The 12971-nt window shown below is 35.8% G+C and overlaps 1 protein-coding gene across 5 annotated transcripts in view; it reads left to right on the top strand.

Annotated features, from left to right (window-relative positions):
• Positions 1–12971, top strand: part of LOC106073011 (supervillin-like) — a 204336-nt gene that overhangs the window by 181719 nt on the left and 9646 nt on the right. For all 5 annotated transcript variants that reach the window (XM_056013385.1, XM_056013384.1, XM_056013386.1 and 2 more), the window contains 13 exons: positions 854–1039; positions 3579–3820; positions 4588–4644; positions 4853–4939; positions 5783–5978; positions 6844–6998; positions 7768–7923; positions 8500–8636; positions 9270–9417; positions 9783–9928; positions 10732–10888; positions 11283–11461; positions 12237–12516. In XM_056013385.1, coding sequence (XP_055869360.1) covers positions 854–1039; positions 3579–3820; positions 4588–4644; positions 4853–4939; positions 5783–5978; positions 6844–6998; positions 7768–7923; positions 8500–8636; positions 9270–9417; positions 9783–9928; positions 10732–10888; positions 11283–11461; positions 12237–12516 — 2126 coding nt within the window. The remainder of the gene's footprint in view (positions 1–853; positions 1040–3578; positions 3821–4587; positions 4645–4852; positions 4940–5782; positions 5979–6843; positions 6999–7767; positions 7924–8499; positions 8637–9269; positions 9418–9782; positions 9929–10731; positions 10889–11282; positions 11462–12236; positions 12517–12971) is intronic.

Here is a 12971-nt window from a genome sequence, read left to right as displayed (position 1 = left end):
TTTGGATTAGCCTCGTTTTACTTGAAGCTGTCAATGTTCTTGTACTATGGGTGGGTCTGGTCGTTTAATAACCATCATATAGATTCTTTAGAGTGTTTATCTTCATCCTTTCAACATCATACCATCATGGAATATATACATGGCTGTTTTAGTCTCCGTAATAACATACCATCCTGGCATCAGTGAAGCAGCATGGCTTCATTGTAACGTGGTAACAATACCACCACCGTGTCCTGGCATCAGTGTGACATCAAGATGGTTGCTATATCATCATAACAATTTGGGTATCTTCACAGCTGGCTGAGTGGTAAAGCACGTGGCTTCCTAGCCAGGGGTCACAGGTTCAAATCCTGGTGAGACTGGGATTTTTAATTTCGGGATCTATGGGCGCGTCTGAGTCCACCCAGCTGTAATGATTACCTGACATTAGTTGGGGAAAAGTTAAGGCGGTTGGTCGTTGGCCACATGATCAAATTTTTCTTTAATCTTTATCTATTGCTTTGCGATGCCCACTCTGTGTTGTCCACTTTATGATGCCCACTTTTGTAATGTCCTTTTTATGAAGCCCACTATAAGATGTCCACTTTGTGCAATGTTGTCTACTGTGTGATGCCCACTTTGTGTTGCTTACTTTAAAATGCCCATTTTATGATGTCCACTTTAGGATGCCCACTTTTTGAATGACCATTTTATGATGTCCACTTTATGATGCCTATTTTTTGATGCCCACTTTATGAGGCCAGCTTTGTAATGTCCTTTTTATGATGTTCACTTTGTAAGGTCCACTTTTTGATATCCATTTTGTGGTTTCCACACCTCAATTTCATTGTTTTTTGTTTTTTTTTACTTTCAGATATAAAACTCAGCCACCAGAACTTCCTGACACCTCTGCCACAACTATCGAGCAGACAAGAAGGAAATACAAGTATGAGGGTAGAAATAAAACCCAGCCAATCACTACTGGAGAGATGAGAGAAGCAGAGGCAGCAGCACCAGTGTCCAATCTAGTCAAGACCCCTGGTGGGTCCATCAGTGAAAGGTACTTGCTATCATGTCATTTCATTATTTATTAGTATGATTTGTGCCAACTTGGTTTGTGTAGACATCACACGGTTGTTGATGGTCATTGACTTGTAGCACCAAACTGCTGGTAGAAACTAAACCACTGTAGGCATATTATATTTTTAATTATAAAACTTGATATGACTTAAATAAGTTCTTTTTGAACAAAACTAAAAACTTTTATTACAATATTTATGTAGACGAATTCATCTTGAGATAACATGAAATAAATGTAGTAGACTTAAGTAATAATACAAAATGGTATTCTGAACAAAATCTAACTCACTACAAAAACACATCTTTTCACTCTGGCTTCTGGAGTCATCTGTCTTACCTATGACCCCTGATGACAATGCTGCTTATCTTCCATCATTCACAACAAAAATCGCTAACCTCTTCCCACGTCACCATAGAAACACACTCACACACTCCTTAACACACACTCATCCTTAATCTTCGGAATGGAAGACATTGCCACTAAGTAGTATAGAGAGTCAGTCAGACAGGGTCCTTGTGGGGTCGTGTCTAGCTCGGCCCTGTAGCTGAAACAAGTTTAGTAGTCAAAGGGCTGACTTAGAGCAGGGCATGACCACTGGGTCACTGTTACAAGTTTATCTGATCCTGTGGATGCTTTGCCCTGTTGCTGAGACTTAGAGCAGGGCATGACCACTGGGTCACTGTTACAAGTTTATCTGATCCTGTGGATGCTTTGCCCTGTTGCTGAGACTTAGAGCAGGGCATGACCACTGGGTCACTGTTACAAGTTTATCTGATCCTGTGGACGCTTTGCCCTGTTGCTGAGACTTAGAGCAGGGCATGACCACTGGGTCACTGTTACAAGTTTATCTGATCCTGTGGATGCTTTGCCCTGTTGCTGAGACTTAGAGCAGGGCATGACCACTGGGTCACTGTTACAAGTTTATCTGATCCTGTGGATGCTTTGCCCTGTTGCTGAGACTTAGAGCAGGGCATGACCACTGGGTCACTGTTACAAGTTTATCTGATCCTGTGGATGCTTTGCCCTGTTGCTGAGACTTAGAGCAGGGCATGACCACTGGGTCACTGTTACAAGTTTATCTGATCCTGTGGATGCTTTGCCCTGTTGCTGAGACTTAGAGCAGGGCATGACCACTGGGTCACTGTTACAAGTTTATCTGATCCTGTGGATGCTTTGCCCTGTTGCTGAGACTTAGAGCAGGGCATGACCACTGGGTCACTGTTACAAGTTTATCTGATCCTGTGGATGCTTTGCCCTGTTGCTGAGACTTAGAGCAGGGCATGACCACTGGGTCACTGTTACAAGTTTATCTGATCCTGTGGATGCTTTGCCCTGTTGCTGAGACTTAGAGCAGGGCATGACCACTGGGTCACTGTTACAAGTTTATCTGATCCTGTGGATGCTTTGCCCTGTTGCTGAGACTTAGAGCAGGGCATGACCACTGGGTCACTGTTACAAGTTTATCTGATCCTGTGGATGCTTTGCCCTGTTGCTGAGACTTAGAGCAGGGCATGACCACTGGGTCACTGTTACAAGTTTATCTGATCCTGTGGATGCTTTGCCCTGTTGCTGAGACTTAGAGTAGGGCATGACCACTGGGTCACTGTTACAAGTTTATCTGATCCTGTCGATACTGTGCCCTGTTGCTGAGCTGGCTCATGTCAAGGTTGGATTCTGCTGCTATGTATTAATCTCTCAAGAACTCTTCATAGTATTTCTGTTCTATATGTTTTGTTCGTTCCTTCAGATATCGTCAGATATCGCCAAACATTAGTTGATATTTTAAAAGGCTAGAAATGAGATCATCATCATCACTCCTTTGAGTTCCTCATGGAACATAGGGCCTCGACAAAAACACGCCACTCTCCACGGTCTCTTGCTAGCTTTTTGATGGTGTCCCAGCTCTTCCCGGTCTTCTCTGCTTCTTCAAGTACACTGTAATAATTAGAAATGAGATAGTTGTGGATAAAGTGTATGATAGCTGCCTGGCCAGGAGGTGTGGTGACAGAGTGGTAAAATGCTTGGCTTCTAAACCGGGTTTCCTGAGTTCAAATCCTGGTGAAGACTGGGATTTTTTTACTTTAGGGATCTTCTGGGCGCCTTTGAGTCCATTCAGCTCTATTGGGTACCTGACATTAGTTGGGGAAAAGTAAAGGTGGTTGGTCGTGGTGCTGGCCACATGACACACTCATTAACTGTTGGCCATAGAAACAGATAACCTTTACATCATCTGCCCCATCTCAAGGTCTGAAAGTGGAACTTTACTATTACTTACTTTAGCTGCCTGGTCATGCGTGCTGGACTGTCGTTAGGTCGTCTTTATATTCCCAGGTTCACACCCTGCCCACTGCTTCCCCTCTTGCCCTTTGGGAGGTTGGATCTAGGAAGTAGATTATCTTCACTTCTGAAGGAAGGAACTTTCACAACGTGTAAAACATTTTTTTTTACAAACAAATGCTAGTAAAATTTAATCTCATGAATTCTATATTTGAGTCAAGCATTGTTCCTCTTTTGGCAGATTGAATCAGCTCAAGACCAGTGGCAATGAAGAGTGGAAGAAGAGAGTAGAGAAAAAAGATGACATTATACCTTTGGCTTCACCCAGCGTGGTCAAGCTGAGGGAACAGTCTGGCCCTCGTCCTCCTCGTCCAACAAGCATCGCTGACCGTCTCAATGAGCTTGAAGTTTCATCAAAAACCTGGCAAAACAGGGTAGAGGAAAGTGATGCTAAGCAGTTTACTGTAGCTGCCAAATTGTCAAGTAAGTGGTTTGCATTTAAATTTAATATTAAATAATTAGTTGTGTTAAATTTTCTTAGCCTACATACAGCAACTCTTTGTACCTTCTGATAGAAGAATGGTTTTAACACACAATAAAAGAGCAAGACAATAACAAAAAAAATTATAGATAATGGTTGAAATATAGACTACATATATTTGGTTAAAAGTACCCTATATGAATTGTCTAAAAACAAGTAAAGTTCCCCTTTCAGACCTTGCTATATATAGGGCAGTTGATGTAAAGGTCATCAGTTTCTGTAGCCAACCATTAATGAGGTTGTCCTGTGGCCATCACCATGACCAACCACCTTTACTTTTCCCCAACTAATGTGAGGTACCCATTAGAGCTGGCTGGACTCAGAGGCGCTCTGCTAAGGATTTTGAAAATACAAATCCCAGTCTTCATCAGGATTTAAACCTGTGGCCCTTGCTTTAAAAGCCAAGTGCTTTACCACTCATCCACAGGTCCTCATGAATGGTCTGTTATGATTATAATCTGTAGCTACATTGCTTCTTATAGACAAAATCTCAAAGACAAATTTAAATTTACTCTCAACCTAATGTTACACGATGCAAGTACTTTCAGTATCCTGAGAAACTTAGTATTAGTGACTATGTTACTTTGTACCTATAATTGAATAGGTTGCTTTAAGAATTAACATCTCTAACTATACAAGAAGAAAAATATTTTGATGTGTTCTCTGTAAAACTCAATTAAAACTGAAATGTTTCTGTTCTGTCCCACAGATAATGTAACAGATAGCCCTCTAGTGAACAAGTTGAAAAACTTACCAAAGAAAGAAGGTAATAACACAGAAACTTTGATTCCATTTAGTTTAAAATCATATTAACAAGAAAATAACAAGCTCATACAATCATTTGTTCAGATAAAACATATTACTCACAATTCATATGCTTTAGTAATTTACATTAATTAAATTTTTTTTTGTTTACTATTGTCATCAATCTTTTTTTTTTTTTTCAAATGCTTTTATGCACTAATTATTTCTAGGGGATGGCATTTCTCCACTGGCATCTCCTGTCACTCCTACCAAAGAGTTCATTGCAAAAATACCACTTCCAAAAGACATAGTCCATGGTAAGGCTGATGGTTTTGTTTGTATTCCATGTCACCAGCATTTGAGAAAATAATACAGCTCTAAGCGCCTAAAACTATATTTTTAATTTGCATTTGTGAAAAAGTTCTGTTGAAATCTGATGTGGCCATGGCCTTGATAAATATTCCAAATAGGTGCAATTTTGTATACTACTTTTAGAACTTCTTAAAGTGAAACAATTATGAATATAATTAATTAAAATCAATAATGGATCAGTGTTCAGTGAACAAGGAAAGATAAGTCTGCAAGAGACCTCTTTAAGTTATGTTCACTTTTTAAAAAAAAATGAAATACGCGTACTGCGCATGGATGTAAACCTTTTTTTTTTAAATAAAAAAAGCCAGTTTGTTTTCACTGCATATGTTTATCTTTCATAAACAAAGCATTTCATTAAGAATTCTATTTTGCTTGAAATTAATGTAGCATTACAAAATTGATTCACTAGGTCAGTCTCAGTTAAATCTACCAGTTTCAGTTTGGGAGGGAGGATATGGAAAGACAGGCACCCGGGATAGTTATAACATTTAATGGGCTGGATTGACACAGGGGAAATATAGTAGTGTCTACAGCAACAACAATGCCATAAAACTATTGACCTACTTTTATAGTACATCATAAATATTGAATGACAAGTCACAAAATCAGATTTCTCTATCCTCAGTGCAAAAAAACAAAAGCTACCACCCAGCTTATAGAGATCTAAATTATCAACCTTTTCTTCTTGCTTTAGTAAATGTTGACACCAAATTAACTGAATCAAGATTTTTTTTTTATTGCTTATGATGTCAAAAAGATAAATTGTTTTTCCATTTCCTTACAATCAGATCCTTTGGCTAAAATTCAGCCAACCAAACGGGAGTCAGAAAGTGAGGATAAAAAGGAACCTGTCAGAGTGGAGGTGCCAAATGTGAGTGAAGAGTTGCAGACATTCTTCAATGTGAAAACTATTGATGACATCACAGACAGGGTTGAGCTGACCGTAGATGATTTTGACAACATCTTTATAGAGGCTGAGAACATGTAATTATTTTCATCCTACTTTTTTTTTCTTTGAATTGTTAAAATACAGGCTCATTCATGAGACTTCAAATATTTGTGCACATTCTGAACATATTAATGAGGAATTTTTATACAATGTGTGGGTGTTTAGAGAAAAGTGAGGAAGTTACTGGTTATCATTAGCATTAGCTCATCCATCTTTATCATTCACTTTGAGTATTTGAACATTTTCTATACTTGCCATTATATCAATAAGGGGGCTGCTTCATGCCACAGTAAAACATTTTGCAATGAATCTACAAGAAGTGGTGGAATAATGTTGTATTTAATCAATCTTGGTTGCCAGTGATATTTGACATTAAGCTATATGCTGTTTTACAAGAAGACATGAAAAAAAAAGCTACTGTTCTATTTTCTTGTGTAATGATGCTACAGTTTGTTGACTCTTTGATTGAAGAGGTCTTACTGTGATCTTTTTCTTCTCTTTTAAGTAATAATGATTTTAACAAAACTTCCAAACTATTTGAATTGGAAAATGTTAGTTGTGCTTTTAGAGAAAGAAGTAGAATTTAAAAAATCTTTTCAATTAATTTTCAATATTAACAATAAGCTGTATGATGAAACTACAAAGTCTGTGGTTTGAAATGGTAACAGAGGCCAAAATTTTTATTTTTTTTGGAATTGCTAGAAATTCGTGTATTCTTTAAAGAAAAGTAGCAGCAGCCAATCATTTTTTTTTTGGCCTCAATATAAATACCCCAATTAAATTGTAGGCTACTGAATTGGTAAAAATTAATTTACTTTTGGTCATGGAAGGAAATTATTTTTGTAAATTCAAATAATTTTATCTGCACTGACTTGAGTCTTTTTTTGTGTGTGTTTTTAGACTTCCAGCTGTACACAAGATCAAACCTCAGAGAAAGGCGAGGCCCACCTCTCTCAACCCATTGAAGTACATGAAAGTTGAAATTTTAAATGAATATTTGGAAGTGACATCAGGAGTGGCAGAGAAAGAACTGAGGCGGGTCAAAAGAGAAGGATGTAAGTAGGAAATAATGCACTTGTGTTCATCATAAAGTTCAAGGCTGAAATTATTCTTCATTTTAAATTATACATGATTTGTATTTGAATCCTTAAATAGTAGTCAGAATTATGTGTAGAATGTAGTGTTTTCATTGTTCCTTTAAATTGACTTGACTTACTCGACTTAATCCTTATGACTCCTAGTGGAGCATACTGCCATAACAGCAATTCACACTGGACTCTAGTCAACTCCCCTCAGCTGAGCCCATGTCCATCTTGCCGTCTCTGCCTCATGATCTTCTGATATTCTCGATGTTTGTATTGATCTTCCTGCCTTTCTCTTCCCCTGTGTGTTCAGTTTATGGCCTGTTTTGTAATGCTCCCTGTTGTTTTTCGCAATGTGTCTATTTAAATCACTTCATTGTTTCGTGTCTCATTGCCAATAAATTTTAAAGAAAAAATGTAAAATAATACAATGTGAAGGTCTCTTTTTAAAAAAATCTGGCCAATTCCTCCTTCCAAGTTCTTTTGAGCTAAAGGAATTTGTTATAATTTAAAGTTACATACATTTATGTATTGAACAAAAAAAAAATGTAATGTGAGGTCGAAAATGTCAAATCAAAGAAATTTGTTTAATAATTAGATAAGAAATAGAATTAAAAAATACTATCCTATAGGCATAATGTTACAATGTTAGTATATAGAGCAATATTTTTATTAAAAAATAACATTGAAAATTTTTTTTTAAACAAAAGTAATTAACAATATATGTTACTTTACCAACCAGTGGCTAAAGATGCAGGCTTTGCTGAGGCTGCATTAGCAGGACTGGCCAGTAAAGAAAACTTCAAACAGGTGGAGCTGAGGAGAACAGATAGTGGCTCTTCAGTTCACGGTGTGGCTCTGGAGCCATACAAAGATCTGATGCTGTTTCACGTCAAGGGTAAGCCTGAAACAATCACTCTTGACTAGATGAATTTCTGGATAAAATATTTACCCATCTTGAACCCCTTTGAACCTACAATTAATGGCTCTAAAACCTCCTAACCTTGGGAAAACAAAATATTTATTAAAATAATATATAAAAATCTCATGATCTAAATAAATGCAAATTACTGTTACCAAGTTGTTTTTCTAACAATAATTGGATAAGAACTGTCAGTATTGGTCACAAAACACTACTGGTGATATGTCCCATTTCATTTTTAAAAAAAATGTCTTTAAATCTGTTCAAAATTTGTAACACCTTTAAGGTAATGAATAATATTGTTTCAATTATTTAGGTTGAGACTAAAAGTAAAGATTTACTGTTGACACCTGTACATTTAAATACTATCTATTTAATCAGTTAACCTTTTCATTGGTGTTAATATATATAAATTCATTTTCAAATAGTTATGACAAATTTTCATAATTTATTTTGTTTTTGTTTTTTTTAGAGAAAGTATGAGTTTTTTATTTTCAGCAAAATATTTGTACAAAACTAATATTTTCATTAACTCTGATGTTGTCTCTAAAGGTCGTCGAACAGTCCAGACGCGTGTTGTGGAGCCCCATACTAGATCTGTCAATTCCGGAGATTGCTATGTGCTTGTTACACCAGACAAGGTCCTTCAGTGGGAGGGACAGTTTGCCAATGTCATTGAGAAAGCTAAGGTGGACCTTTTTTTTTAAAAAAAAAATTAAAGCTTCTATTAATTTTATTAGATTATCACACAGCACAGTCTGATGTGTCAATGCTAAGGTTATTGGCTAATGCTACTGTATCATCAGTACCACCTTGTTGGTCTAACGTATCATCTGGCATAATATGATGATATGAAAGTCACTGACTCAAATCATGTTGTTATCAATTTTTTTAAAGAGTGGCTTGAATTGTTTGAATTGAAGCTAATTTACTAATACAACTTAATACTTAACAAATAGAATTAGTAATTAAATTAGTTTTGAACACCTACATTTCATACACTTGCTTTTCAAAAACAAAATTTTTTCCATTACTGAATTTAAAAGCTTTTTGTTAAATCTTTTTTTTTCTATTTCATTCCAAATTTTTCATTTCTTCTACTTTCTGTCACTGTTAATTGAGCCAGATAATTGCAGATGAGCTTCAAATAAGTGTTTGTCTTTAAAAAAAAAATTACTTTGATCTAAAATTTTCTTCACCACCTTCACCTAGCTCTTGAACCATTGGGGCACCACACAAGATGTCTCATCTGTCTTTCTCTACCAATATTTAACTATCTTTATTATGTACATAATCATTAACATAAGAAATTGTTTGTTTAGGCCAGTGAAATTGCCAGTTGCATCCAGACCAAGAAAGAGTTGTGCTGTAAAAGGGCCAATGAAGTTCTGACAGTCTATCAAAGCAAGGACAATTATGGCAACGGAAAACTGTTTTGGTCTCTGCTAGAGGGAGAGAGGCAAAGCCAAGGTTAGGAGACTTATCTGCTTTGTTAATTTTTTGTTAGTACAAACATAGGGGGTTCTGGGTTTGAATCCTGGTGAAGACAAGAATTTTTAATTTTGGGATCTTTAGGGCAACTCTGTGTCCACCCAGCTCTAATGGGTACCTGACATTAGTTGAGAAAAAGTAAAAGTGGTTGGTCGTTGTGTTGGCCTCATGACACTCTCTTTAACTGTAGACCACAGAAACAGATTACCTTTACCTTATCTGCCCCATAGCCTGAAAGGGAAACATTACTTTTCTAGTACAAACAGTAGAAAAGAATTTTTTTAAAAATTGCTTATGTTTGAAAATTGTAAGTTTTTCATGAAAACATTTTCTGTCTGGTTCAGTCTGCGGTCCTGACAATGAAGATGAGCTGTATGAGGCATCCATCACCAAGGCTAACATGATCTACAGGCTTGAAGGCAATGCCTTGCTGCCCTATACAGAGTACTGGGGGGACCTGCCAAAGTATGAGATGCTTCAGAAGAATGAGGTAACTCCAAACATGTTGTACTGGACAAAGATGTTATTGTCATTTTTTCTAAACATGACATGTAACATACAATAATAGCAGCACTGAGGTACTTAAGTTATTGAGAGTAGAAGTTGAAGATAATATGGTGCATTAAAGATAAGCCCAGAGGAGAACCCAAACCTAGGACCCCAGCCCTAGCAGTGACCAGGTACCAGTGTAACATCTACTTTCTATTTAATAACCTTGGTACTTTAGAGCTGCTATTATTTTATATTACATGCCATGTTTATTTTTTGTTTCAGCGCTGAAAGCTTCAAACTCCATTTGTTTCATTAGTTTAATTATTTTTTTTAAAGCTAGAGACTTGTTTTTTTTTTTAAATGAGATAAATTTATAAGTTAGATAAATGACTGCTTGGTCATGTATGTACTGATAACTATCATCATGACGGTCAAGCCTTGCCCACTGCCATCCTGCAAAAAATCATTTCTGAAACCTTATAAGTCAAACCTTCACAAATATAGCTCAAAATTTGTTGAGGCTGCTGAAATTGTTTTAAGAGATAGCCAATTAAATTTACTGCCAAAAACTGAAATCAGGACTGTCTAGTAGGCATTCTGTTATTGTTTTTCTTTTTTTGCCTCTCCTAGTTTTCATATTCATTTCAACATCATGGACCAGTGTTTAAGCAGGTGACACTGACTGCTATATGCATTACTGTTGTCACATCACACTTAGATAATGTTTATTGCTTTTTAAATAGACTTGTAAAACTATTATTTATCTGTTGAAAAATTGAAACTATTTTTTTTATTCCCCAGGTGATAGTATTTGATTTTGGCACAGAGTTCTATCTGTGGCAAGGCAAATCTGTGGGCATGGAACAGAGGAAGCTTGGTTTGAAACTTGCTAAGCAATTGTTTGAAAAAGGTTATGACTACACAGAGAGTGCAATCAACCCACTTTCTCCTCTCAGAAGTAAGTCTCACTTTCTCCTCGAGGATGTAAATCCTATGTTCTCCTCTCAGAATTAAGTCCTATTTTTTCCTCTCAGAAGTAAGTTCCACTTTCTCCTCTCAGAAGTAAGTTCCACTTTCTCCTCTCAGAAGTAAGTTCCACTTTCTCCTCTCAAAAGTAAGTTCTACTTTCTCATCACAAAAGTAAGACCTACTTTCTCCTCTTATAAGTAAGTTGTTCAGAAACTTTTTTTTTGGCATCATGAAGTTTAGTATAATCTGTATAGGCATTTCTATTACCTATTTCTATAATTTATATCAGATTAGGATATTTTTGAATATTCTAATATATTCTAAGGGTTACTAAAGCAAGTAATGAAAACTTATGTTACTCTTGAAAAACTTTCTGTTGACAGCTGAAGAACATGGTGGTCTACCTCTAAAAGCAGACAAACGTCCCCCGTGGGTCATTTTTGGAAAAGTGAGTCAAAATATGGAAACTATTTTATTCCGTGAGAAGTTTGCTGACTGGCCAGATTCGTCTCGCATGATTGGAGTAAAAGGTCTTGATCTAATAGGCTCTGAGAACACTAGTGTAAGTCTTCTATATATTTCTATTTCTTTTCATACTTATATTTGACTTATTAATTAAAGTAGCTTGGCAAGATAAATGGCTATCCAGGGTTAATCATACACATTGTAATAAGTTTAAACATCTATGTTTCTTGTTGAGACATTAGTGATCACTCCACATTAACCCTTTTCATACCTTTTCTAATGGCTAAACAGTGAAGCAGGCAGTTTTTGGTATAGCCATTTTGGAGTGAATTTCTTAGACTAATAATAAATGTTCATTTAATGTTTATTTTAAAGATGTACATATGCTTTGTATGTGTGTTGTTTCTGTTTAAATGATGCATTTTTATATGTAGGACAATGTCCATACCCTGTCCCTCATTAGAATGAATAATTTCTAAGACATGATTGTGCCATTGTTTCTTTGTGCATTAATTAAAATTTGATATAAGAATTTTTAAAAGTGGGAAATAGAGAGATTTGAAATAAGGAAGAAGCTAATGACTTGTAAATTAAACCTTTAAAGTTAACCCAAGAATTGAGAAACAAAGCAAATTGTATTTAATCTATAAAAGTGGGGATACTGGTCATATAAACTATTTATTTTAGAAAAAAAAGGTTATGCCAACATGAATATTTGTAGTGTTTTTGAGGGTAGTGTCAGTAAATAAATATAATTGGAGGTAAAAGTTTAATTAAACATTTTTATTTTTAATAAATATATAAATATTTAGATTTATTTAACGTTGCCTTTTAAACACAAATTTTATAAGAACATTTTTTTTCATTAACAGAAAGATATACAAGAGTTGAAGCCTTATGATGCCACTCTAATGTTGCCCCAAAACTCTAGTCCAGTCACCCTGAAGCTGGAGGGCTCTGATTTAGGTCGCGGGCTGAAGTGGGCTGAGGACATGCAGGGTTTTGTTAAGGAACAAAACATTATTACTATAAGTGTGGCCACCTGGCATGTCCTGGAGTATGAGCATTTCAAGCTGGATCAGGCCAGTCTGGGACAGTTCCATGAAGGGGACACGTATGTTGTCAGATGGCAGTATATGATAGCTTCAGCTAGTACGTACTTTTGTTTGGATAATTTATTATTCTCTAACATTTAAGGTATCTCTTTTTTGTTTATGGAGAAATATTTTTATTTGATGAAATAAAGGTTGATGAGATGGAATTAGGTTTAAGCTAACTATAGATGGAATTATCTTAAATGATATGTTCTGTAGATGGAATTAGCTTAAAAAATGTACATGGGATTATTGATTGAAGATTAAAAGCCATGCACTTAAAAGATTGACTGTTTTGACACTTTTTCAATGATCAGTGAAGTTTTCAAAAATAAAATATCAATATTTTTTGGATAATGGATTTCCTTAATGTTACATTGGGTTACGTCAGAGAGAAAATGTATAACTGAAAACTTGGATTAACTCAGATTTCCTAAATACCAATTCACATTTAATTGCTTAAGTAGGCCTTCTTGCATGTTAATTTGAGGACTTATATCAATACTATTTTCT

Source organism: Biomphalaria glabrata, chromosome 16 (assembly GCF_947242115.1).
Source record: "Biomphalaria glabrata chromosome 16, xgBioGlab47.1, whole genome shotgun sequence".
In the NCBI taxonomy this organism is placed as follows: Eukaryota; Metazoa; Mollusca; class Gastropoda; family Planorbidae; genus Biomphalaria; species Biomphalaria glabrata.
This window is presented reverse-complemented; position numbering and strand designations above follow the sequence as displayed.